This window comes from Chelonoidis abingdonii, chromosome 25, assembly GCF_003597395.2.
Source record: "Chelonoidis abingdonii isolate Lonesome George chromosome 25, CheloAbing_2.0, whole genome shotgun sequence".
Taxonomy (NCBI): domain Eukaryota; kingdom Metazoa; phylum Chordata; order Testudines; family Testudinidae; genus Chelonoidis; species Chelonoidis abingdonii.
Genome location: NC_133793.1, coordinates 11,218,758 through 11,244,017, shown reverse-complemented (window position 1 = coordinate 11,244,017; position 25,260 = coordinate 11,218,758). Strand labels below are relative to the sequence as shown.

Here is a 25,260-nt window from a genome sequence, read left to right as displayed (position 1 = left end):
TCTTTCGGGCAGGGACTGTGCCCCGATCCTGCTTTCAGCTGCCACAGCGCCACTAATCATGGAAAGGCTTTGGCTTTGCTCAGCCGAAGCTCGTGCTGGCGGATAGTTAGCTGTCTGCAGAGGGCTGGCATGCGGCTCGGTCCCTGTGCTTGGGACACAACTGACCTGAGAGCTCAGCTCCTGTTTTAGGAGCCTTCACGAGTGGCCAGATTTTGCAGCATGCATGGAACAAGGGTCACAGCCTAGTGTGGGCTCTCTGCCCTGGGGGAAATTTCACTCTCCAGGACGGCAGAGCAGACCCACTGCAGCTCTAGCTTGTTTCAGACGCAGGCGTGCGATTCAAAGCAGAGTGCCCAGGGAAGGAAATTAACAGGTATTTGGGAAAAAAAAAAAGTCAACTTTATTTCTCATCAAAACAGAATTGGCAACAAAGTCACAACAATCAGCATTTTCACCCCCACTGGGGAGGAAACCCATCCAAATCCAATAATTTACACAGAATTACAGTTCTGCAACTGGTCCCTCACCACAGTGACAGGCAGGGCTGTCAGTTCCACACACTAGTCACTCCAGGGAAGGAGGGAACGGCTGCCGACCAGCAAAGCTCACACAGTGGGCATTTCACAGTGACCTGCACGAGCGTGAAATGCTGTGGCACACCTGGATAAAGCTACAGACATCTGCTTCACCACCACCACCCCCGCCCTCCCCAAAGTAACACACACTGTAGTCTCACATCCCTCCCTACTGGCACACAGGACTGGCCAACTTCCCAAACACCAATGGAGACTGCTGTCCAGACCTTCCCCTGTGCAAACCCGCCAGCAGGGCAAGAGCATTTCACCTCGCATGTGGGTGCGGGAAAGAGAAGCCAGCTTGATGGAGCAGGGGCAGCCCACCTCAAATAGCACTAACTGTCTTCTGAAATCACAGTGCATCAGCAGCCAGAACATGCAGTGCTACAGTGGGGGAAGAGAGCATTGGCTACAAAGTCCCAGGCTTATGAAAAGGGATTGCCTCTAGCCAGAGAAAAGGAGACACCCATACCACTCTGCACTGCAAGAGCAAGGAGCGTGTGCAAAGAAAACCAAAAACCAAAACCATATACAGCCCAGTCTGTTTGTCCACAAACCCAGCTTTACAATGGAGTGTATATATTATACACATGTGCATTGTACCCCAAGAGTGCGTGCACATAGTTCTTGCTTTACACTGCAGCATGGATAACACGCGATATCCTGCACCAGGTAATGCTGCCCACAAAAAAGGAATGTGACCAGAGAAGATCTGCCCCTGGGCAGAAAAAGTGGGTCGTAAGTTTCAACTGCTCCATGTCTGGTTCTAAGTGGACATCACCCCAGAAGCATTTGCCCTCTCTGCAGTCTCTCTTACAGCGGCCAGCAAATCAGGCTAATTTAGTTTGTATTTCTAGCTAAATCAAAATACTGACAGCAATTAAGAGACCCTGAAAATCCCCACCCAGTTTGACTCCTGCAATTAATGGCTGGTTCTGGTGTGGAGTCCAAAGTGGAGCAGCTGACAGCCGTCCTGGATGGACTCAAGAGGCAAATGGTCCCTCTGTCTTTGGCAAGAGGAGGGAAACTCACCAGTGTGCAGAGATTCTAGCATTCGGCTGATGCACCACTTATGTCCTGTTTCAGAACACAGGGCAGTAAGTGGGACATAGGCCTCACTGAGGCCTAAGTGGTGCTATGGGGTGAATTTACCCTCAGGGCCTCTCGACTGTCCAAGAACAGACATGGGTCACTGTGCAAAGCAGACCAAACCAATGGCCACAAAGAAAAAGGCCTCGGTCAGAAAGCGGCACACGGTGTTTGCTCCCCACCTCCAGCACAGACACCTCCGGCGTCCTAGTACCTCAGAGCAAGGGCTATTTCTGAGATGAGACTTTTCAGCAGGACAGAGGACGGGGTGGCTGACATGGGAGGGACGTAGGTAATGCAGATGCTGAAACGGAAGACGCTTGAGAGAGGTGACGGAGGTGGGTGGGGTAAGCGGATGAGGATGGTTTCAGGATGAAGCCAGGTACAAGTAGCAAGAGGTGAAGCGAGCAGCCTCCAAGTTTGTTTCACAGTTTCCAACCTCCATGCATGGCTAGGGCGGCCTGGTGCTGGGACCGGGAGGGACACGTTCTGGGAGGGTTTCACCATTTAGCTCTCTGGACACATGGCACACACACACCCTGTCCAGAGCTACACACCATGGACCCTGAACTGGAGACCCCTGTGGGTGCTCCTCTGGCCTGTTCCTCAGGGGATCACATCCACAGGGGCTCTCCCCCAGGCCCTGACAGCAGGAGCTTCTGGCCCAAACTCTACTGCCCAGGCGGAGAGGCTCACGCTCAGCGCATGGTCCGACTGGGGTGTGTACAGGGCTGAGCACTGCGCAGGAGGCTGCGGGCTTCAGGTTACCCTACCAAGGCAAGCGCCTGCCGCCCTTTGAGGCGGGGGCTGTGCAGAACAGCCCCACAGACAGAGGCATCCCACCCGTGCCCCGACCTCCCTCCATCCACAGCCCAGAGGCGGTCAGTGGAGCAGCCTGGGGCAGAGCTCTGGAGAGCAGGAGCAGTGGGCACTAAAAACGTAGTGTGGTGGCCATGGCAGCAGCATGGGGCTGGGGAAATTTGTGCCCTTGGCCCTCCCCACCAGGCCCTGTGTGAGATTGCCAGTGCCCAGCGGGACTGCTCCCAGTCTTACGGCAACACATGTGGAGAGGCCAGGCTGGGCCATGGGGACAGGGAGAAGAGATGCACATTTGTGGGAGCCGGGACACCCTGCCGACAGAGAGCTCTTTGGTACGAGGCCAGGCCCTTCTCTCAGCAGCCCTAGACAGGGCAGCTCAGTTCTCTGCTGTCCATTGCACTAGTCACCAGCCTCAGGACAGTCGTGCCCAGCACAGAGGGGGTAGCAGCAGCAGCCAGCGAGGGAGGGAGTTCAGTCTGATTTCGTTACACGCTAACACTATAAAGGCACGTCCGCTTCGGGGCAGCGGCAAGAGTCCTGCTGTGGAGCCTGGCCCTCGCTGGTGGCCCGGATGCCAGGCCCCAGGACGGCCCTGCCAGGCAGCATCCACAGGAACACTGGGCATGGCAGAGGTGGTTCTTCATTACACAGGGAAGGGGCTGAGCTGTCTGGTGTCTAACGGCCCCGGGGAGAGTAGGGGGGAGGAGCCCCCCCAGCCCATCGCTCCAGAGGGCCCAGAGTATTTCCTGACGGATCCCAAACCCACGTCGGTGAAGCCAGGCTCCCCCGCAGCGAGGTGCGTCCCTGGCAGGGCATGGGGAGCGCAGCCCCCTCAGGTCATGTACCGGGTGATGGCTCTCAGCGCATACAGCAGGGCCGCCTGCATCCGGGCCTCCAGCAGGAGCAGGTTCACGTGCACCTGGAACGGAAGGAGAGGACGCTTAGGGGGAGACAGGGGCGAGGCGCAGTGACAGCGTGGCCTGCCGCCTCCTCTTCCTGCCGGGAGATGGGAGTGCGAGGGGAAGTCGGGATCTGTCAGGGCCTGGGGAGAGCCTAGGCTGCAGAAAAGGAGGATCCCCTCTCCCCACAGTGTAGGGCTGTCCAATGGTCCTGGTGCATTCTGGGTTCCCCCAAAGCCACAAGCATCAGCCACTGAGTCAGGCTGGGCAGAGGGATCACTGCTAGGATCTGGGAAGATCTTCCAGCAGGGACCCCCACCATGCCAGTGCCACTACAGTGAGGCAAGATGAGCACAGGGGCCTGGGCCAGTGCTAGCCCACTGGGGGCTCCAAGCAGGAAGAATTTCAGGTCCTCCCCCACCCCTGACTAATAATTAACAGGGGCCCCCATTGAGCTGCTCAGGGCCCCAGCAATTGCCTAGCCTGGGCCCTGCCTGGGACCAGCGCGGCCATGACAAGCTGCCCTGCTTTGTTCCGTCGCTCCACCTCACTGCCTAGCCCTGCTCCTGGTGCCAGGGCTGGGGCTGGTGAGGGGACGCACCTTCTCCGAGTGCTTGAAGTGTCTCCAGAAGTGGGTGTACATCCGCTTGGTGGCTTTCTCTGGGTAGCAGGCCACGGTTTTGATGTAGACTTTCAAGCTGCGCTCCAGGAGCTGGTTCACTTCCCCGTAGTCATAGTCGTCGTATCTAGGAGGGGAGGGGAGAACCCACTTTACCCTGAGGGGAGACCAGGGCTCAGCCCAGCTCCTCCTCCCTCCCCCTCCGGCAGCCCTGGCGCCTGAACTCCCATCCCCATCACAACGGGTCTGCGGTCTGACTGGCAGGTACAGGGCCTATGAGTGAGCTGACCCCAGGCAGGCCATCCACACACAGCTGTGCCCAGAGTAACTGGACCGAGACCCCCACTTCCTGCAGATGGGCAGGGATTTGGTCACGGCTGCCCACTGGCTGGACTCAAACCAGGCCCCAAAGCCTGTTCCCAGGGACCCTTCAATAATAGCTCAGTTGGACTATCCAGACGAGGGGCCTGGGGCAACCAAGGAAAGAGGGGAGGGGAGAAGTGGGTGTATCTGAGGGCACCAGACACGCCCAGGGCACCATGGGCTCAGTGGGTCCCCAGTTACCTACCTGATGCCGAAGACGCAGTGAACGTAATTCCAGATGGCCCTGCGGAGCGTGGTGGTGTCCACCCCGCTGTGCATGGCAATGGTGTTGTAGGTGAGGTTATAGACCACCTGGAACTTCTCGTCCAGCAGCTGCCCCATGTCGGGGTACAGGCGGTTAATCAGTGAGTAGCCATGGTCTTCCCAGGAGTAATCCTGCCAGGAGAAGGATGCTGGGACAGAGGTTCCAAAACCCCGACGGGAGCAAAAGGCCTGGCTCAGTACCCCCATCCACAGGAGTGGGAGACTCTCTGCGGACTTGGGGTCAGGCCTCCAGAGAAAACATGAGCCTGGGGCATAGGACAGCTCCCTGGAAAGGAACCAGCTGGTGACGGCTAACACAGGACCAGGCCCACAGACCGTTGCCAGCCCCAAGTATGGGCCCACAGCTCTCAATGGGATCAGAGGCCCCTCAGACTGTCCTGCTGCTCCTGACCCCTCTGACTTTGCACACCACATGTCTGGCTCCGAGCCTCTCCCCTCCCCACGGCCACCAGCCCACAGAAGGTACCTGAGCTCGGAAGGTGGGTGGGGCCTGCTCTCCTTTCCTAGTGAAATCCTTGTACCCAAACTCCGGATCCTCCACAAAGCGCAGGACGTTGGGAGGCAGCGTGTGCTCAGCAACGTCGACTGGATGGAAGATAAAAGCCCACAGGGACGTTAACGCCTATCGCTGCCCTGTGGCAAAGAGCCACTCAAGAAACCCCTGAGCCACTTTCCATGTTACTCCTGAGCTTTGAGTCACTGGCACCATCCTCTGCAGAGCAAACCTGCTACCACGATCTGCTCTAATGGGAGGTGCAATTAATGCAAACCGCACTGTTCACCGACTACCCGTGAGATAATTACATCCGACAGCAGGAATCAGTGACAGCCCTTCCCCGTTCAGGGAGCCTGGCCAATGTGGAGGGGGCCACTGGCAGTCTCCCCAGGGAGGATTCCTTCCCTCTCCCCTCTCCCGACAGCATCTGAGCATCATGCAGCAGCACCACCATGGCAGAGAGGCCTTGTCCTTCCTACCCCTCAAGATAAGCCAGTGACAGGCTACAGCCCATGCAGAAGAGCCACTGAAAGCCTTTGGACCTGGTTGAGACATGTGCCTCTGCCTGTCGCCTGCCCCATCCTCCCTCCTCACCTGAGGGGGCCACGAGCAAGCTCTCCGTCTTCTCCAGCTCGAAGCGGGTTTCCATCTCCTCCTGCGTGACCCCCTCCTCCTCCAGCTGGCACTCCTGAAGCAGCTTCATCCTCGCCATCAGCACCTCCACCTCCTGCATGGCATCTTTGCCCTGGGCATGGAGAGAAAGCGAGCGGGCAGGGTCAGCATCAACGGCGGTTGGGAGAGGGATGCAGCCAACTTCATTCCAAGCACAAAACACCCCCTTTATCTAGGGGCAGAGAGGAGCCCTTGGAGGGACCATATGCCTGTTATACAGAGCAATCAGATGCTGGCAATGGGACATTTTCTGGGGCTTTGTTCATCCCTATCGTGTGATAACACTATTCAGGTACGACCCGGGGCCCTGTGCCTCTGTCTACTCTGGGCTAGATTCTGTGCTACACCCCTAAGGAGACATTGCAGAGAAGGGGCAAGTCACCTTTACAGCTTCCAGATTTGACTCCAGGGCCTGGTGCAGCTGCCAGTGTCACGTGAGCAGCCCTAGGGCTGCTCTAATGTATGGTTTGCCTCCCCAAACTGTCTACAGGTTGCTGAACCACCCTGAATAGCTGCAGTGCACAAGGTTCCAGCCACTTCATCTTCTCACTAAGCTCCACTCCCACTCCACCCCCACTATGAGGAGGGCACAGTGGATGGCAGCCCTCGGATGCTCCTCTCTGGGGCTGTAAGAAGCCACATCAGCAGAGCAGGCACTGCAGCTGGATCAGAGCCAGCTTGGCCATTAGCCTGCTGCAGTCTCAGCAGGAATGGGGACCCACCTTCTCTCCTGGGGTTTGGTTGGCGAAGGGTTTACAGAGCTGCAGTTTTAACCCCCTCCCTGGTAGTCATTCGCACCAGGCTCTGGAACTAACTGCTGTGACCAGCACATGGAAAGCCTGGTAGCTGACTGGCTGAGCTCCTAACCCATCCACCCCATGACGAGACCACCAGACGGAACCAGGAAACATCTCCAGATTTTCTATGTCATAATAGCCTGGACCAGTCCCACTTTTTCAGTGGCCAGGAGACAACAAACAGCGTGTTACCAAATGGAAGAACCCAGAGCAATTCCCAGAATGTCAAGCTCCAGGCCAGCGTGCTGAGATCGGGGAGGGGTGGGAGGAAAGACACAGACCCCTTCCTTAACCCCTAGCATTCTGTAATCTCCATCCCAGCTCTGCCACAGCTGGACAGGAGGGATGCTCGAGGGCCCCGGACTTACGCTGGAGCCGCTCACTCCGTCCTCGGAGGCAGGGCTGCTGTCGCAGCTGCGTGGTGAAGGTGGCTGGAAGGCATGCCCGCTCTCCTGGTCAGTCTCCAGGTTGATGCCACAGCCGAACACGAAGGAGGCAAGCGAGTGGTAGTGCGTGAGGAGCACCAGGGCCTGGATGAGCTCTGCCAGGGACCAGCTGTTCTCGCCCGTCTTCAGGAGGGCCTGAAACACACGCACACATTCCCAGGTCAGCTCTTCCCCAGAGGGGGACGCAAGCAGTGAGTAGATCCCCCTCCCCGAACAGACCCAGTGTGGGGCAGATAGAGGGGAGCAGCACAGACCACTGCAGATCCTCAGCCCCATTGTGCCCCGTGCCTGTGATTCTGCGACCAGAGGTGCTGACACAAGGCGGAGGAGGAAGGAGAGTGACCGGAAGGGCCTTCAGAAGGGTGGCGCCCCCTCATTCTTCCCCACCCTCCCTACATGCGGGGACATGCAGCCACTCGCTCAGCTGAAGGAGAGCCCAGAGCCACAGGCCCCCTCCCCCACCACTCTACATCCTTCAGTTCAGGATGGCACATCCCAGGTACGAGCACGACATCAAGCTGCCTTTTCCCCTCTTCACTGCTGGGCCACAGAAGAGGTGGTGCCCCCCCATTCTTCCCCACCCTCCCTATGAGCTGGGACAAGAGAGAAAAGGAGCCCCCCAGGTTGCTTATGGCTGGGCAGACCACAGCTCCCCATCCTGGGCACTCACCTCTATGTGCTCCTTGGTGATGAGCCAGGGCCGGTGAGCCAGGATCTTGTTGATTTCGTTGAGGTTCCTCAGTTTCTGGGGGGCACAGTGCAGGCCTTGGAGCCAGCCGGGGTTCCCACCCACCTTCAGAAACTCCGCCACGTGGAAGCCAACCAGGTAGGAACACTGGTGCCTGGCCGCTGCCTGGGGGGTGAGCGCAGAGGAGACAGCGGCTATAGTAAGGACATTTGAGATAGGAGAGAGCACATCACCTAGCCGGTTCTCCCCCGACCCAGGTCAGCCTAGGGCATTTCCCTGCTGCACAGTCTCCAGGGCCACGCGTCCCCAAGCCCGGGATATGGGATGGATTGGGGGACACGGACAGACCTCAGCTGTTCTCCAGCTTCTCAGCTGTCTTTTTAATGAGAGGAAAAGTTGGTCTCTAGCCGCTCTGCTTTAGAAACCCTTCCAAACATGATCCAAGTGTAACAGACCCAGAGGCATCTGCCGCGAGTCTGAAAGGACAGCGCTGAGGTACGAGCTGCCCCGTTCTTTTCACTGGGTGCCAACTCGGGTGCCTGCAATGCTTTGCACGCCAACACCGTTAATGACGTGAGTGCTCAAGGCAGGGAGATCAGATTAGGACGATCCCCACCAGTGTTGTCCTGAACAGGGGCTGCTCCTCAAGGGCTAGCCAGGGGCTGGGGTGGGTAGGTGTATCCATTACTGTGGAGAAGGCTCTAGCAATGGGACGGGGCTGCGGGGAGAATGGAATTTGTGTCCTGAGGGTGGGCTCAGCTTTCAGGGATTTGGGAACGACGCACAAGTGCTTTGGCCAGTGGAGTCTTTACATGGACTCAAGCCAGGGCAGTTCTGATGCTTGCCCTGGTCCCTTTCCCCACCCCCAGGAGACCCCAGCTGCGGCCCAATCGATCTCACTCTTAGCAAGTTGTTCCTGATATGCAGACTTACCGCTGCTCAGTTCTACCCCCCCTGCTCCCAATTCCGTGCCCTAAAGCGCCATGAACTGTTTTTCTACAGGCAGTCAGATGCTCACCCATTCCCCACGGCCCCCTGGCCCACAGGACCCAAGTGCCCACCTCCCACCAGAGGCACATACCATGATGGCAATGTAGTGACGCTTGTGGTAAGGCAGAGGGCCATCCAGGTGCAGCAGGAGGTACTGTGTCTTCCAGAAACTGGCCAGGTACTCCGGGTGCAGCCCCATCACCATGGTGATGTTATCCACCCTGCCTGTGGAGACGAAGGCCTCGATGAAGAGCTGCCGCTGGGCCCTCTCCGTGCCCTCCTGCAGGATCTGCGGGGAGAGAGAGACCTGAGAATGCAACTGCCTCAGGAGGCTCCCAGCCCTGTCTATCGTGGGACACAATGGGGGTCAGATAGGCGACGGCCCCGACCCAAGTGCTAACAGCACAAGCTTCCCAGCTAACCATCCAGGCCTGTCCGCAGAGGGCACCGCTTGCATCAAGGTCATTTCAACACACTGATTGCCCCCTAACCCTTCAGCTGCCCCACAGCCGGCAGGGACAGGAGTTCAGGAGGTCTGAGCTACAGGGAACAATGGCTTTGTTTTGAGGCTTTTCCGTAACAAGCATGGAGAACAATGCTCTGCACAGAGTAATACCACTTAGCTCTTAGCGAGCGCTAGGGATTACACAGGCAGCTCCTTTTATCTACATGCCTAGAGGCACAATCGGCAGGCCACAAGGCCCCCCAGGAGGTCAGGACCAGTCACCTCCATATTAGACAAGAGGGTAAGCTACGTGCCTAGAGTCCTGCCAAATCAGCCGTGGCAGTGCTGGAAAGGGACCCTACAAAGCTAGGAGGAACGAATATCCTTTCATTGCAAGCTCCCTGGGGCACGGACTCTCTTGGTAGGTTTGTACTGCACCTAGCGTAACGAGGGCCTGGTCCAGGGCTGTGGTTTCTAGGTTCAATAAAGCATGGACTAATAATAGCCAAAGGCAGCAAAGTCTGAGGGCAGAGCCAGGCCCCAGGAACTGCCCAGCTCAGGCACCCACACTGTGCGCCCTGGAGCAAGCCTGTTGCCCAGCTCACCTCTCTGCAGCCCCCAGTGCCTACAGGCAACAAGCAGCGAACGCCCTGCAGAGCCCAGCTATCAGCACTGGCTGCCATCAATCATTAACAGTGGGACTGCCCCACCTCTCGGGGCTCCCCAGGGCTTTGGAGAGGAACCAATAGAAACCCAGCTCGAGAAGGGCTTGATCTGTTTCCTGCAGCAGACCTGGCGCCCTGCCAGCTGATGCAACAGGTCTGTTTGTTCAAGCTACCCTCCGCATGCCGTCTCCTCCCCCACCACGCCCCCCAGCACAGGGCAGGCCGGGTTACAACAACAAGAGAGCCCTGATAAGGAGTGGTGGGTGCCCAGCTCCACACCCTGACATCAGTGGTAGAAGAAACTGTCTGTTCAGCCAGCCCGGGAACACAACGATCCGGCTGCTGGCCAGCCAGGACTTGACAGGCCTGCTGGGAGGTGCCGAGGTGCCCGGGTGGAATCAGGAGGAGGTGGCTACCTGCCCAGAGGGCACCAGAAGCAGAGCAGATCTCCGTCTCATAGAACGGTGATTAGGAGCTGTTTAATCACCATCCTTGGGCCCCTGCCCCGGGCTAGAAAGGTGGATGATGCAATCGGATGGGCACGAATAGGCTGGGCTGCAATTAGCTCATTGTTTGTGAGCAGTGTGGTGAAGGTCGCTGGGCAAACCAAGCAATGATGACAGCAGTGATACGGAAAGCCCCTGTCTTGCTGCACGGAGCCAAGGGAAGCAAGCGCCCAGCTCTTCCAAAGGGCCCGTGAGCACACCCAGGGGCCAGGCAACCCCCTTTGCCTAGAGCAGTAGTTCTGAACCAGGGGTCCAGAGCCCCCTAAGGGGTCTCGAGCAGGTTTCAGGGGGGCCTCCATGCAGGGCCAGCATTAGACTGACTGGGGCCTAGAGCAGAAAGGCAAAGTCCCACTGAGGGTGAAGCCCGGGGTCCTGACCCTCCGCACCTGGGGCGGAAGCTGAAGCCTGAGCAGTGTAGCTTTGTGGGAGCCCCCGTGGAATGGGGCCCTGGACAACTGCCCTGCTTACTACCCTCTAACACCGGCCCTGGCTTTTATATGCAGAAAACCAGTGGTTATGGCACAGTTGGGCCATGGAGTTTTTAGAACATATTGGGGGGGCCTCAGAAAGAAAGAGGTTGAGAACCCCTGGCCTAGAGGATATTGACAAGCCCCCCCACCCCTTAACTGGGCACAGAGTCACCTGCCTGGAGTGACACCTCGCTGCACCTGCCATCTGGGGATCAAGGGACACAGCCCTGTTTCTACCTGAAGCTCAGAGGAGCAGTGAATGCAGAGGGAGGCCACGAGAGAAATCCGGGTCATAACTCAGACCCCTACCCAGCCACTAGACTGTGCTGTTTCCCCTGGAGACGTTTCTGACCAAGATCCCCCCCCATCCTGTGGCCTCCCCACATGGGGGGTGTGGGGGAGAGAAGACATCTTTCTTCCCTGGCACAGGAGCCTAGGCAGGCAGGTCTCCATCTTTCTAGAGAAGCCCCATGCAGCCTGCTGAGAGCTGGAGGCCACGGAGGCCAGCACTTTTCTGCGCTGAGCACACAGCCAGACCTCTATCCCCATGAAGCTGGCACACAAGAACCTCTCCCTCCCGGCCTGCCCGGGGTTTGCTGTCACAAGGGGCCCTCTTGTGCCACGCACAAGGGCTGCGCCTTGCTGCTTCCTCACCACCCCTACCCGATTCTCACCACCGCATGCGCTGGAGCAGCTCGCTCACGAGCATGACAGGCCATGGTGGGACGGGTGGACAGAAAGTGAACAAAGGGGAATCTTATACCACCTCCCCGCAATGGCTCCATGGTGCAGCCAGATATTCCCACCAGCACTGATCCACAAGGATAGACTCCTTCCCAACCCTCTTCCACGCTGCTCAGCTGGTTGGGGTGCCGAGGTGGATCAAACAGAGATCCTCCCTCCCTCCCCACACAGAGATCCTCCCGCACACACTATGTAGTCAGACAGTTTACTTCCCCCATAGCTTTCCCACCCTGTCAAACAGGGGCTGGAAATCAGACCTCCAGTCTCCCCTGCAGCCCCAGCCTCAAAGAGTGGGGAACACATCTGCCCCCAGGAGCCTCAGAGAGAAATTAATTTGCCCCCGTATCCTACCTCCTCCACAGGGATAAAGGAACTCGGGCCTCTTCCCAGCTGCCGAGGGAGTTTTATTCCTCTGTCCTAGGAAAGAAAGAAAAAAAATAGGAATTGACTTTAAGACATTGCCCAGTGTGGTGCTGAAAGAAATTGATGCTGTCCCAATCCTGCCTGGGTGAGAACTGCTTGCCTTCCCTCCAGAGGAGGGACAAATCAGAGTTGGTGTCACATCTCCAGGTGAAGGCAGTGGGACAGGAAAGGGTGACTCAAGCAGTTACCTCGTCAGACAACTCCCCGAAGTAGCCAGGTATTCGAAGCTGCTCTGTCTGTGCAGCCTCCTCCAAACAAGCCTGCAGCAATTCCCCAAGTGGGTTTGCATCAGGCATACCTCCATGTGAGCCAGGGGTGTTGCAACTTACCAGCCACACGCCCACATGATGCCTCTGGCCAGGAGGTGGAAGAGAACCTTTTAAATGTGATAGAATTGCTTCAAGGGATATCCCCTAGCAGGGCTGGTGTGGCTAACGGGCACTTGTGCTGCCTGATGAAATAGCATGGCTCTGTTACATAGAAAGCTTTGCTTTCACACAGCTAGTCTGACACCAGGACAGCTTCTATTGCATTTCACCTTTCAGCGAGCAGGAGGGGTTTTGTTTGTTTGTTTTAAAGCAGCGTTAAACCCCCCCTCCCCAATTTTTGGATACACAGAAGGGAATGTAAAGGCGGAAGATTATACTGTAGCAGCCACTTCAGCTGTGGGATGGAGATTCAGTGTCAAGTTTCTGAACACATGACTACGCAAATGAAAAGAGCAGAATGGCATTACAAGATGCCCTTTGCTCATTTGAGTCGTCCAGCGGTTTTAATTATTTATGCTGTGTTGGGTCTTGCGTTACTTGGAGCACCCTGTGGAGGGTGGGGGAGGAAATCAAGGCAAAGAGACGTGATAGCAGAGACAGCTTTAATGTGGGTTCAAACGCACCCACAGAACTCTTCATGTCTGGGCTGACAGCGGGTGGCACTGCAACCTGGCAAGCAGGGTCAGACCACCACTCAGTTTGGCACCTGCCATTGATGGTGAAACTCGCCAGGCCCAGATCCTGCCATCAATCTTTGCTGACAAGTGGAGAGAACACGTGTGTTGCTTCTGAATTAGGTGGGCCAGCGCTGAGGGAAACATGTCTCACTCAGCAAGAGTGAGGGTGGTTTAAGTTGTCTGGAGAAGGGTTTGGGTGTGAGCACCGAATGCACACGAATATAGATTCGCCATCCAAATGGGCTAGGAGTCCTCAATGAATGGAACACCCCAGAAAATGAATCCCCCCAAACACAACCAAAGAGCAATTAGAGTGAAACAGCCAACAACCACAAGCCAGGCAATGCAGAAGTCCAAATTCCCCACCCTAATGCCCTGAAGGTCACCCAGGGGCCATTCTGGGCCCAGTGGGAGCAAACTCTAATGCCACAGGGCCCTCAGACAACCCCCAGGCAGCTAGCTTTGAATGGCTACAGGCATCCGCTGCAGTACCTGGGGATGCTTTAGATATTAAAGAGCCACAAGGTGCGAATGCTTTTGCATGGGAAGGAGAAATGGGAAGGGTGGGATGCATAGCTGCAGAGGGCACTGCCGTATTCCAAATAAATGCTTCTCCTCGGTCCCTAAAGCTTCTTTTCAGGAGGGGTTCCCTCCAGTTGTACACAAGGAAAATGCTCCGGGGGCAGGGGGGACTGCTGCCTTTGCCCTCCAGGGGTGTGTGCAGGAGGGGTAGGTGTTTGTGAGCAGGATCAGGATAGACCATTCAGCACCTAGTGGCTGCATTCCACTGCCTCAGTGGCATTACTGGAGTGACACTCAGGGTTTGGCTACACTAGAAATTTCAAAGCGCTGCCACGGCAGCGCTTTGAAATGTGAGCGTAGTCAGAGCGGCAGTGCTGGGAGAGAGCTCTCCCAGCGCTGCACGTAAACCACATCCTTTACAGGTGTAGCGTGCAGCGCTGGGAGCCACGCTCCCAGTGCTGCCGCCCTGATTACACTGACACTTTACAGCGCTGTATCTTGCAGCGCTCAGGGGGGTGTTTTTTCACACCCCTGAGCGCGAAAGTTGCAGCGCTGTAAAGTGCCAATGTAGCCAAGGCCTCACTCCACAAGATCCCAAACTGTACACAGACATCACCCCTAAAATGCAGCCACTTCTGGGGTGGAGGATAGTATGCCACACAGAGCATGGGGAAAGAAAGGAGGAACAAGCCTTAAGCAAGAACTCATGGGCGAAGCCCTTCAACTTTTGCAAAGATCTTTAAGCCCTGATTTCAAGCAGACAAACTCAGGTTCAGGTCTCTTCCTACATACAGTGAACTGCACTGTACCCAATTGTTTCTTCCCCCCTGCCCTTTGGAGGGCAAAGACTGAGATCTGAAACTGTGGCTCAAGGATCTCCAACAAGAGGAACACATCCCAATCACATAGGGTGACTGTCCCCGCCTTGCTGCACAGAGCCCTTCCAAAGACCTAGTGCAGACGTTCCAGAATTAAGCCACAAACTTCGCCATTTGGCATAAAGCTCCACCTGGTTGCAGCCACTTGTGCCACTGAGTTGAACCCACCGGGATAGCAGCTCAGCTGCAGTTTGGAGGGGATTTAAAATTTAAAAGGCAATTTTCTGAAGCTGGAGGAGAGCAAGGGCATTGGCAAAGGGTGAGGGAGAAGCCAAGACCTAGAGATGTCAAGAAGAGTTGCTCATTTAAAGCTGCCTCATGCGTAACACTCTGATGAACTCTCTGCTCTATGGTACTTTTCTTCCCATGCTTCTCTTTTGTATTTCACGCAGTTCAGATGGTGAAACGTGACTTGCTCATTTCTCTTTCACACAAGAGCATCTTATTCGTGTACCAAATTTCAAAACCTAAGCAGAAACGTGTTGCTTGGATCACAACTGCACCTGGAGGTACCAGCTGAAATCAGAGCTCCACTGTGCTATGAGCTACAGACCAAGTGAGGGGTAGCCCCTACCTCAAAGTGCTCGCAGTCTAACAGAGGACAGGGAGTATCATCATCTGCATGAAATGGGGAGTATTTTACAGATGGGGAACTGATCAGTGACAAGACAGTCCACAAACTCACGATTCCCAGAGCCTTAACCAACAGAGAGGAATATTTTTCTTTAAACGCAACCTTTGACTGGGTTCCTTGAGGAGGGAACTGTTTTGTACCAGGAGTCTGCACAGCTCTTAGCAAGGAACTGATCCGCTCTGTGGTAAAGTCACCCCAAATTCCTACTGCCCCCTGAGGAGATGGGACATGCTGCCTTTGGAACCACAGCTTCAAATCTCTATCTTCAGCCTCTTAAAGGAAAAACTGCTTTAAGGCCAGGGCATAAAAACCCAACACATCAGAAATCACAAAAATGTTGGGCTGGAGGAGTCCATCCTCCCTGTCCTGATACAGGGCCACGGATAGATTAGGTGCTTGTCCAACCTGTCCTTAAGGATGGGGATTCCACAACCTCCCTAGGTAACCTGCTCCAGCGCTGAGCCAGCTGTACAGCATCAGAGCATGATTGGCGGACGACACGCTCAGTGGGGAACAGGCACAAAGGATCATAGAATTAGAAGGGACCACAAGGGTCATCGAGTCTAACTTCCAATCAGGTCATATCTACACACGGAACATGGCCCCCCACCCTCCAGACAGTTCAAATGCACATGGGCCACGCACATGACATTTGCTACTTGTTAAGACCATTTGAGAGCGATACATAAAGGCTCCTTTGAACCAGGCCTAGCGGGGGAAGACGGGACGGACACGACGACGGGGGACAGAATGAAAGGGTTCATGAGCTTCCACCTCCAGACACAGGCGACTGCGAGTGGACACTGCACAGGATGGACCCAAGCCAAGCCCTTGCTGAGAGGCACATGCTAGGTGCTTTTGCAGGCTAACTGTTGCTCTCCCTCACCCCTTGCAGATGCACAAGTAACAGCTCAGAGGGACTCAGGGCTGTTTCCCTGTTAAGTCCAATGACAGGAGCAGGCATCGAGGAGCTAGAGGAGGAAGCAGACAGGGAACTAGACCACATTATGACACCTAATTGAACCAGGTTGCTGGTTGTCACCAGGCATTCGAGACAGCCAATCACACCAGGCTGTCACCCCAGCCTCCCCGGGTTACTAAAGCTCACGGTGATGTTATCTGCTGCGGCAGCAATCTTGCCAAGCAGACTCTAGGATTAAAAACAAGACTGGAGAACCTGTGTTAGCCAAGAGTATGGGCTGGAGGGGTAAAGGGCCACACCACCCAGGGACTTGGGATAGCTAGAGCCAGCTTTAAAAGAGACCTGTGGAAGTGTAGGGGATAGGAGAAGGGAAGGGAACTGGACTTGTTTGCTTTTTTTCTGTATAGTGGACACATTGAAAGAGAAAAAAATCCTGCTCATTTTTTCCACATTGGAAATTCACCTCTCGTCTACCCTCGAGGTTCTATGAGGACCAGAGAACTCATGGAGTTCCCCAGCTTTCAGTCCTTTGTGACATGGGAGCAGAAGAGAAGATTTTATTCAAAAATGATTAAAATGTGAGTAGCGGGCATAGGTAAGTGGGAACCCCCACCACTGGGTAACTCCAATGCCCAGCAAATGCCCAGGGGAAAAGGCTGTCTGGTAAAGATTCAACATCCCTGCCCGTTCTCTAAAGGGAACGGTTCACAAAACTCCTCTTCTAACAAACACACATGCACCCACCCACCTCTGCAGCAACACTGGCCAACTCTGATATTTCTAAGGCAAACGGCACACAGAAAAAAACATTAGCCACACACCACCCCAGTCAGGCACCTTTAGACAAAGCGAGCAGAATGAAGCAAGGGTGTAAACACACCCTGGGCAACAAACCCCATTACTGCAAATGCCAAATCAGCAAGAGTCTCTCCTGCCCTCCACCAAAGAGCAAACGGTTGCTCCCAAACATAGCTTGGCCAGCTTTGTGTTTATTTCTAGAGGAAACAGGTTCTCATGAAGGGCTTGAACCTGTTTGGGAGACAGATTGAGCGTCCCAAGAGGGTTCTGCCACAGTCCTGCTGGGTGCCCTTGGGCAAGTCACTTCTACTGTTGTGCCTCAGTTTCCCCATCTGTAAAATGGGGATGACGACACTGACCTTTGTAAAGCATTTCAAGATCGATTGATGAAAAGCACTACTGAAGAGCTAAGTGTGATTAGTATCCATCCCTTCATGTTTATCATTCAACAGTGTATTCCTGTTTCTGTCAATTTACATTTCTTCCCACGTAGTCACCCAATTTCTGCTGAAGTTCATTACGCTCAGTTCCTCCTGCTTACTTGTAAGCTTACTCACTATTCTTCAGACTTTTCTCACACCATTTCCTCCAAGGGAGGGTTTCATACTGGGGATTTTTGCACTGGTGTAGCTGTAACAGCATAAGCCACCCCAGTACAAGTCACACCAGTCTAGCCCAACCTGGGCAGTTACACTGGTGCAAAAGTCCCAGTGCAAACAAGTCCTTAAATTATTCCTTATTTCCCTTTGCCCGAATTCAGCGAAGTACATAATCCCACGATTTCCATGGACTGCTTGGGGACGTAAAGTTAAGTGCATGCTCAAGGCGGACACAAACTGAGGCCTTAGTTCCGATCTGCCCCACATCCTCATACAGATCATGCTTATAAACTGTAGTTAGCTGAAGTCCTCTACCCATATCTCCTCTCCAATCATCTACAACCCCCTCAATACCTCTTCTGATCTTTTGTTGATCAATAGTTACATACTACAGTGATATGAGAAATATCTAATGCACCTGTTTCTCTACAAACTAGTTCTTTAAAAAACAAAAACAAAAAAAACCTGTCCACTTTGGTCATGGAAACCAATCCTGGTAGCAATAAGCAGGTGCCAGTTAGCATAGTTGATCCAACGTGGCCAGTATGACTGAATAGTTCTGGGAGATTAGAATATAAGAATGGCCATACTGGGTCAGACCAAAGGTCTGTCCAGACCAGTATCCTGTCTTCTGACAGTGGCCAATGCCAAGTGCCCCAGGGAGAATGAACAGAACAGGGAATCGAGTGATCCACCCTGTCGCCCATTGCCAGCTTCTGGCAAACAGTGGCTAAGGACACCATCCCTGCCCATCCTGGCTAATAGGCTTATCCTGGCTTATGATCCTGGGACTTATTTAAAAAATTATTCTAATTGATGCAATGGTCCCACAGGGAAACAGATGCCACTTAGTGATCTCTGCCAATCCTGGTTCTTCAAGAATCCAAGGTGGCCAGGTTTATATCAGTCCACTCCAAGGTATGGGTTGCCACATACCCAGGAAGGAGTCTGGCAGGAGCTCATGTCTGCAGCAAAGCAGAGTGCCAATCAAATTACAGCACTTCCTTAACAAACAGGAAGTTACATGGTGGGGCTGGCATGTCTCACTCTCCTGGCAGGAAGGAACGTTGGCAGTTTTCTGAATGCCCGGAGCACCACTAGTTGCACATCAGCAGCTGGAGACAGACAAGTTAAAAAGGGCAATGGGGGATGAGGGGGCAATCGGTGTCTCTATGGTCCAAAGGACAACTGGGCTAGTCAGAAGCAACCATGGGAGTTAGTTAGGCCTCCAAATCCCACTGAATTCCAGTGGGAGTTGGACACCTGATCCCCGAGGTTCCCATGGAAAATCCCAGCAAAATCAGAAACACACAGCAAGCTCCTGCCCTTCCCAGCATGATCCCCAAAACCAGCTCGCTCAGGCAAAAAGGGAAGGGGAAAGAGCCAAGGACACCCTGAGGAAGGATGAAACCCTTCTGTAGTCACCAAGAGCCCACCAGAGACACTCTGTGCACCCCCTTTCCCCTGCCAGGAGCAATCCACTCTGGATGTATTCCTCAGCTGTAGGCCAAAAGCCTTTACATACAGTGAGATCTGCTCCAGTGACCTCACCTCCAAGATGCATCCCATTAAATACACTTTGGCTCACCCACCAATGACCAACCTGTCCTAGGCAGCTAATTTTTCCTTTGCTGCTTAAGACCCCATCTTCCGAAATCACCATTATCATATTCCCAACTCCCTCCTGCGGCCCAGCCAGCCAGACACCCCCCCCCCCCCCCCAAGTCAGTCCTGATACTCCCATTCAGTAGCAGTTCCCCTCTGGGCTGCCTGTCCCTTCTTCCTTCCCTATTTACAAGGCTGCCTCTGCACCTGGCTGGTGTAGGTTACAAACAAACAAAGAGGTTTCCTGTGATGCAATTCACCCAGCATGTTTCACCCCAGGAGGTGTTGACACCCAGTCAGAGGTGCCAGATGGCTCTTCAAAAGGAGAACATTCTGATAGCATGTAACAAAATACCGTGAAGAACCAATGGGTAATCAGCTGTACTTATTTTAACTACTGTCCACCAGTGATGTCAGCACAATCCTCTTCTACCCTCCCCCTTGACTAGTCACCTGTAACATTGCATTGTAGTCACTGTTCAGACACGCTGAGCATGGAGATTTGTTCGGCTCACTGCAGATCATATGTTTATTAATGATTTGGTGCATTATGGTTCCCTTTGGCCAGTTAATCCTCACACCACCCTCTAATGCATTAGCCCTGTTCGACAAAAAGGGAAACTGAGGAATGAGCCACCTTCCTGATTCATCTGAGGAAACGAAGAAGCTTATGCCAGGTCTTTTGATTTCCAGAGGCCTGTGCTTTAACGACTTGGGGGCACAGATGAGTTCCATCCTCCACTGAAAGGTCTCGCTCGGCTGCTCCTGGAGACAAGGACACCCAGCAACAAGTGCTAACGGTCTGACTAGGGGTGGGAACTCGGGTGCCACTTGGTGAACTGTGGGGTGTCTGCCCTGCCAAAGCTTAGCGAGGTACCGGCAAAGAACATGCCTGATAAGGACATCAAAAGATTAAGCAAACAGAATGACTGCCTGTACCAGAAAACTAGTTTATCATCTATGGCTCTGTTTATACAAAAAAGGATCCAAACACGTTTCAAAGCCACTTATCTATACAGACAAAGGCAAATGAACAGCATCCGGATGGAATCTGGCGAGAATAGGAGGACAGTGATAGGAACGTCAGGGTTAATCTATTCTAGAAATGCTACCTCCACGCAGCTGCTGGAGCACATGTGGTGAAGACACTCTGCTGACAGGAGTGAGCTCTCTTGTTGGCATAATAAATCCACCTCCACACAGGTGGTAGCTGTGTTGGCGGGCAAGCTCTCCCATCCAAACCGGTACTTAGGGGGGTGTCGTTCGGGGGGGGGGAGGAGGGGGGATTATTCACACTCCTGAGTGATGCAAGCTATACTGAAGTCAGTGGTAGACCTGGCCTCAGACATAGTGATGAATTGGATGGAACATCAGACAACCTCTTGACACTTTTTGTGAAGGGGTGAGGAAGCATCCTTGCTGTATCTCAGCTCTGATTATTGCACTCCGCCTCCCTAAAAATTCCCCCCTTTCCATTTCAACTGGCTACAGTATTCTTCGGTTGTAGGGCCTGAACCACTACCTAACATGTCAGTGTGCATGCAGCTGTGTTCCAACCCAGAGGTGGCTGCATCTCCATGGTGGGTGAAGTGAACCCCTACAGATCCTGTACTCACTATGCCAGCACGTTTGGGCAGTTTCTTCAGTTTCTGTCCATGAACCTCAATGCACTTCTCAAAATTAAAGGTGCTCTGAAAGCGCAGATCATGGTATGGGGACTGAAGAATTTCATGATGGCTTCACCGTGTTTGAGAAAGCACAGAACTCAGCCCCTCCTACCCTTAACAGTTGAGATGAAAGCGCATCTGTTTTGGGTGTAGCAGCACATGGCCTGAGACAGACAGCTAAGCAGTTCTGATCCCAACCTGCAGAGCTTCCCGTTACAGTAACAGTTTCACTGCATCTCATTCATTGCTACATATTCATTATTGAAACATTCCTACACAGCTTTTCCTATCTTGTGCCCTCACATCGTGTGGGTTATTTTTTTGATGTAGGTTCTTCACTGCTGAACAGGGGTTTCCAGCTGCATTCACTTTCTAGGATCAACACTCCACGTTATTACTTAAAAGCTACAGTGTAGTAATCTGGGGACAAAACTCCACAGCTTCTGAGTGGGAACCCCAATCCCCCTGTCTCGAGTAGAGCTGACTGGGGTGGGGCAGGGGAAGAGGTGAGGAAAATGCAAAAATATCCAGGGGAAAGTGTCCCTATTTTTTATAAAATAGTATTTCCCCCCCCCCCATTTAAATTGTCAACATTCTGAAATTCAAAAGATTTCAGCCTGAAAGATGGAGAAAATGTGGCAAGGTTTTTGCTAAAGCTTTGAAATTCCCACAATTTTGAACAGCTCTACTGTTGGGGCACTGGCCTTTAAGCGAAGAAGGTGCTAGCCTCTAGAGGAGAAGGGATGTGGTGGGCCACCCATGGGACTGGCAGATTCAGAGTTGCATTAGTATTGTTAAGACGAAGCATCCTCTAGTAATTAAACCACATGCCTGAACATACAGAATCCTGGGTTCCATTCCCACCTCTGTCACTAGCTTGCTCTGCAGTCTTGGGGGAAATCAGGATAGCCTCAGTTCCTCTGATTCCCCCCATCATCCTCATCCACAGAAAAGGGTAATACCTTGCAGGGATGTCTGTGAGAAGAATCAGTGGTTCTCAAACCTCTGTACTGGTGACCATTTTCACACAGCAAGCCTATGAGTGCGATGCCCCCCTTCATATGTGTTTTTTAATTTAACACCATTATAAAAGCTGCATTTAGCTGTGATACTGAGAGTACCTCTCCCAGACCTGACTAAGAGCTCTGTATAAGCTTGAAAGCTTGTCTCTCACCAACAGAAGTTGGTCCAGCAAAAGATTATCTCACCCACCTTGTCTCTCTGGCATTTCTAAAGCACTTTGCAACCCCGACCCCATCCCCTTTTCCATTCATGTCCCCTCTCTCTTCACTTTCCTTTCCACCTAGCTCATCCCCTCATACCTAACCTACCTTAAAAAACAAAACCTATGGAATTAACATACTATTTGCTGCCACGACATTGTTCATTCCACTTGTGTGTTCTACCTCCTCCCCCACCCTGGGTCTGTCTAGTATATTTAGATTGTAAATGCTTCCGGACAAGGACTGTGACTCTGTACAGCACCGAGCATGTCTGATCCTTAGGCACTGCCCAATTAACATGATTAATAAAGCCTTAGCAGCACCAAATACAGAGCACTTCAGGCTCTGACATGGTGATTGTTCCTCTTTACCACTTCCAAATCCCAACCTATTTGTGGACTAGCACCAAATTCCAAGCTCCCCCATAAATAAAACTCTATTTTGAATACTCCCTAGCAGAGGTCAGGGAAGAGAAAGCTTGTCTTCTTGCTCACGCCCATCCAGGTCTACATGAGACACAAATGTTTTCTGCACAATGAAGTTCTGTTCACAAGATGATTCAGTTCTGCCATCTTCTAAAACAAGCACAGTGCCTGAAAATAACCAAGGTCTCTATGTAACTACTGGACCTTATTAGTGAGGCAAGAATGATAAAAGCCCTGTGCGAAGAATCACTGGACTGGCACTTGGGAAACTTGGGTACTGTGCCATCTATTCCCTGCTCTGGCACCAACCCGCTGTGATCCCATTCTATGCCTCAGTTTCCCCTCCCAGCTTCTGTCATCTTTTTAGCCTATTATTCCTGCACGCAGAGCTTGCCTCAAACTACTGAGCCCCCCAAGGCGCCCAGATGGGGCCAAACACACAGTTAAGAGTGCATGCAAACCAAGTAGAGAAATTGCACAGGGCCCATCAACCCAGTCTATTCTATTCACCCTTCTTATCTGCACCTGCCTCTTCCCCATGTTTATTTCCTCTGGAACAAAAGATTTTAATTTACTTCTCTCCTCAGACAACTGAGAGCTGCCCTCCCTTTCATCCACCGAAAGGTCTCAGGGCCCTCAAACCCAACCCCGCCCCTTCCCCAAGAAAGCTTTTAGTTACTGTATTGTCCTCAGCACCCCGCAAGGCACAAAGCCACGTTTTAACTTCTTGGGAGCACGTCTCTGCACAGTTCCAAGCAGGTGCTTGTGGAGGGCTCTACCTGCCTGCACTTGGGCCCACTGAATGTGGCCACTGAAGATGGCAGCTGTGCCTTAAGATAGTAAAATTCCCTGCCCAGGAGCCAAGTGGGTAAATATTATGAAAGGGCCATTTCGCACCCAAGGAGGCTGAGAATCACGATTCAGAATTTAGCCATTTAGAGACAAAGGAAGTTTCCATAACCCAGGGGAAAGGGGGGATCCTTTTCTTAAACTGGAGTTAAGGCTGAGACTAAAAAAAAATCATTGTGAGCCCTGCCAGGCTTTTCAAAGCGATCCAGATTTATTAAAGCCAAGAAATCTAAAACAATACAAATAAAATATTAGAACATGGAACTGGTGTGGGGAAAAACTCCTCTGGGAAGGGAAGGTAGAGTTAGCTGCTTTTTAATTCTGCTTCTACTTACTATAGAAGGGGCTGTTCTCTCAGTAGTCAGGAAGAGTGATTCTTAAACGTGGTCTCCAGCCCCCCGATCTGTTGCCACATTGGCTAACCACCCATCCCCCCACCCAACTAACGTGAGGCTTCTTGGTTAGCCCCTTTGGGGCATGCCCGTACTTGCGCCCTCTCCGCCAGACAGCAAGTCAAATGGAAACTTTGATTTGCCTCCAGAGAACTAGAGAAGTCGAGAGAGAGAGAGACACACACACACACACAGACCTCAGCTCGCTACACATGCGAGACACGGCAAAGTTGTTTGCCCAGCGGATCTAGGATTCATCACTGCAGGTAGTGCGCCCATATTTGTCACTGGTACGCCAACCTCACGCCCCTCTTGCATTCCCCGTCCACTAGCTGATGCAACTGGGGTAAATCGTACTATATGTCAGAATTGTTACAGAATCCCTGACGCAACCGGGCTGGACCTGGAGCGCCCCCCTCCCCAAATCATTAAGACTGGAAAAGTAAACAGCCCCTAAGTTACAGACCAAGGCAGCAAAGGAGAGAAGGACACTGGAAAATGATCACAAAGGCCCTTCCCCGTGCCGGGGGGGGAAAATGGGGTATTCCCCCTTCCATTACCTCTTTATTCCTCAAATCGCCACACTGCTCGCAGGATAAATAGCCCTTGATGTCCGTGCAGCCGCAGCCATCGGAGCCTGCAACAATCATGATGCTATTCGGCCGGGGGCGGCACTCGGCGGGGTGGGGGAGACGTGCTGCGCGCGGGGCTCGGTCCACGTCTCCGGTTATCTGTCCGGGGGCCGAAGGTGCATAGCGGATCGGGCAGCCCACGGAAGCGTCAGTTTCACGGCAGCAGGTCGGTGTCCCGGGGTTCTAGGGCCGAACGTCCGAACGCCGCAGGGTTCTGGAACGTCCGGGCGCATCCGCGTTCTAGAACACCCCAGGGCTCAACACAACCCGCCGCACCGCACGTAGCACTGACCCGCGACTCAGGCGCGCCCCCCGCCCCAGCTGCTCTCTCATACAGCTCGAGGTGGGCGGAACGGCAGCCGGCGGCTGCCCGCGGACCCAATCGCCTTCCAGGAGGAGGATCCTCCTCCAGAGCCAGGACTCAGCCCCCTAAACTTCTCCTCCAATAGGAAAGGAAAGAGCCGCTTGGGCTTTCGGGAATCCTAGTTTCAACCGCTGTTTACCACTTTGGGGCAGAGCAGACCTCCTTGGAAGAGAAGTGTGTGCGAATGTTGCTGTTAGTGGGGGCTGAACGCTGCCATTTGAAGAAAGAACAGGAGTACTTGTGGCACCTTAGAGACTAACAAATTTATTTCAGCATGAGCTTTCATGAGCTACAGCTCACTTCTTCGGATGCATAGAATGGAACACACATCCGAAGAAGCGAGCTGTAGCTCACGAAAGCTCATGCTGAAATAAATTTGTTAGTCTCTAAGGTGCCACAAGTACTCTTGTTCTTTTTGCGGATACAGACTAAAACGGCTGCTACTCTGAAAGGTGCCATTTGAAAGCAACAAAGAGGCGCATCGGATTGTGCTGCCCTCATCACGGGATTTCGTAGTTTTCTTTGGAAAAATACACTGAAATAAAACTTGATTCTCCTGGCGGGGAGCAGGGGGTGGAGTGGATGAGGGAAGGTTAGAGAAAAACAAGGAAGGAAAAAAGCCCTTACCACTGAAAGTATTTATAAAAGGTCCCTCTCGTAAGGTGCATTCCTGTTCCTGAGATCAAAATCTAGCCACCTGCCTATGTACAGAGCTTAAAGTGGTTTGAAAAAAAGTGTGTGTGGGAGGGGTGTCATAATCTGGGAGCAGCAGTGTTGGTAACACTCCTTGATGTGACCTGAATAGATTTTTAA

The 25,260-nt window shown here is 53.3% G+C and overlaps 1 protein-coding gene across 2 annotated transcripts in view; it reads right to left on the bottom strand.

The window, feature by feature from the left end:
• Positions 1-384: 384 nt before the first annotated feature.
• The window catches only part of SESN2 (sestrin 2), a 62,719-nt gene continuing 37,843 nt past the window's right edge, over positions 385-25,260 (bottom strand). The window contains exons 1-10 of one of the 2 annotated variants that reach the window (XM_032802908.2): positions 24,012-24,455; positions 11,920-11,985; positions 8,830-9,027; positions 7,731-7,913; positions 6,983-7,195; positions 5,740-5,890; positions 5,116-5,234; positions 4,570-4,760; positions 3,984-4,128; positions 385-3,402 (exon numbers count right to left, since the gene is read on the bottom strand). In XM_032802908.2, coding sequence (XP_032658799.1) covers positions 3,316-3,402; positions 3,984-4,128; positions 4,570-4,760; positions 5,116-5,234; positions 5,740-5,890; positions 6,983-7,195; positions 7,731-7,913; positions 8,830-9,027; positions 11,920-11,985; positions 24,012-24,101 — 1,443 coding nt within the window. In that variant the 5' untranslated portion in view covers positions 24,102-24,455 and the 3' untranslated portion in view covers positions 385-3,315. Of the gene's footprint in view, positions 3,403-3,983; positions 4,129-4,569; positions 4,761-5,115; positions 5,235-5,739; positions 5,891-6,982; positions 7,196-7,730; positions 7,914-8,829; positions 9,028-11,919; positions 11,986-24,011; positions 24,456-25,260 lie in introns of those variants that run through there. The other variant, XM_075060808.1, reaches the window with a different exon arrangement.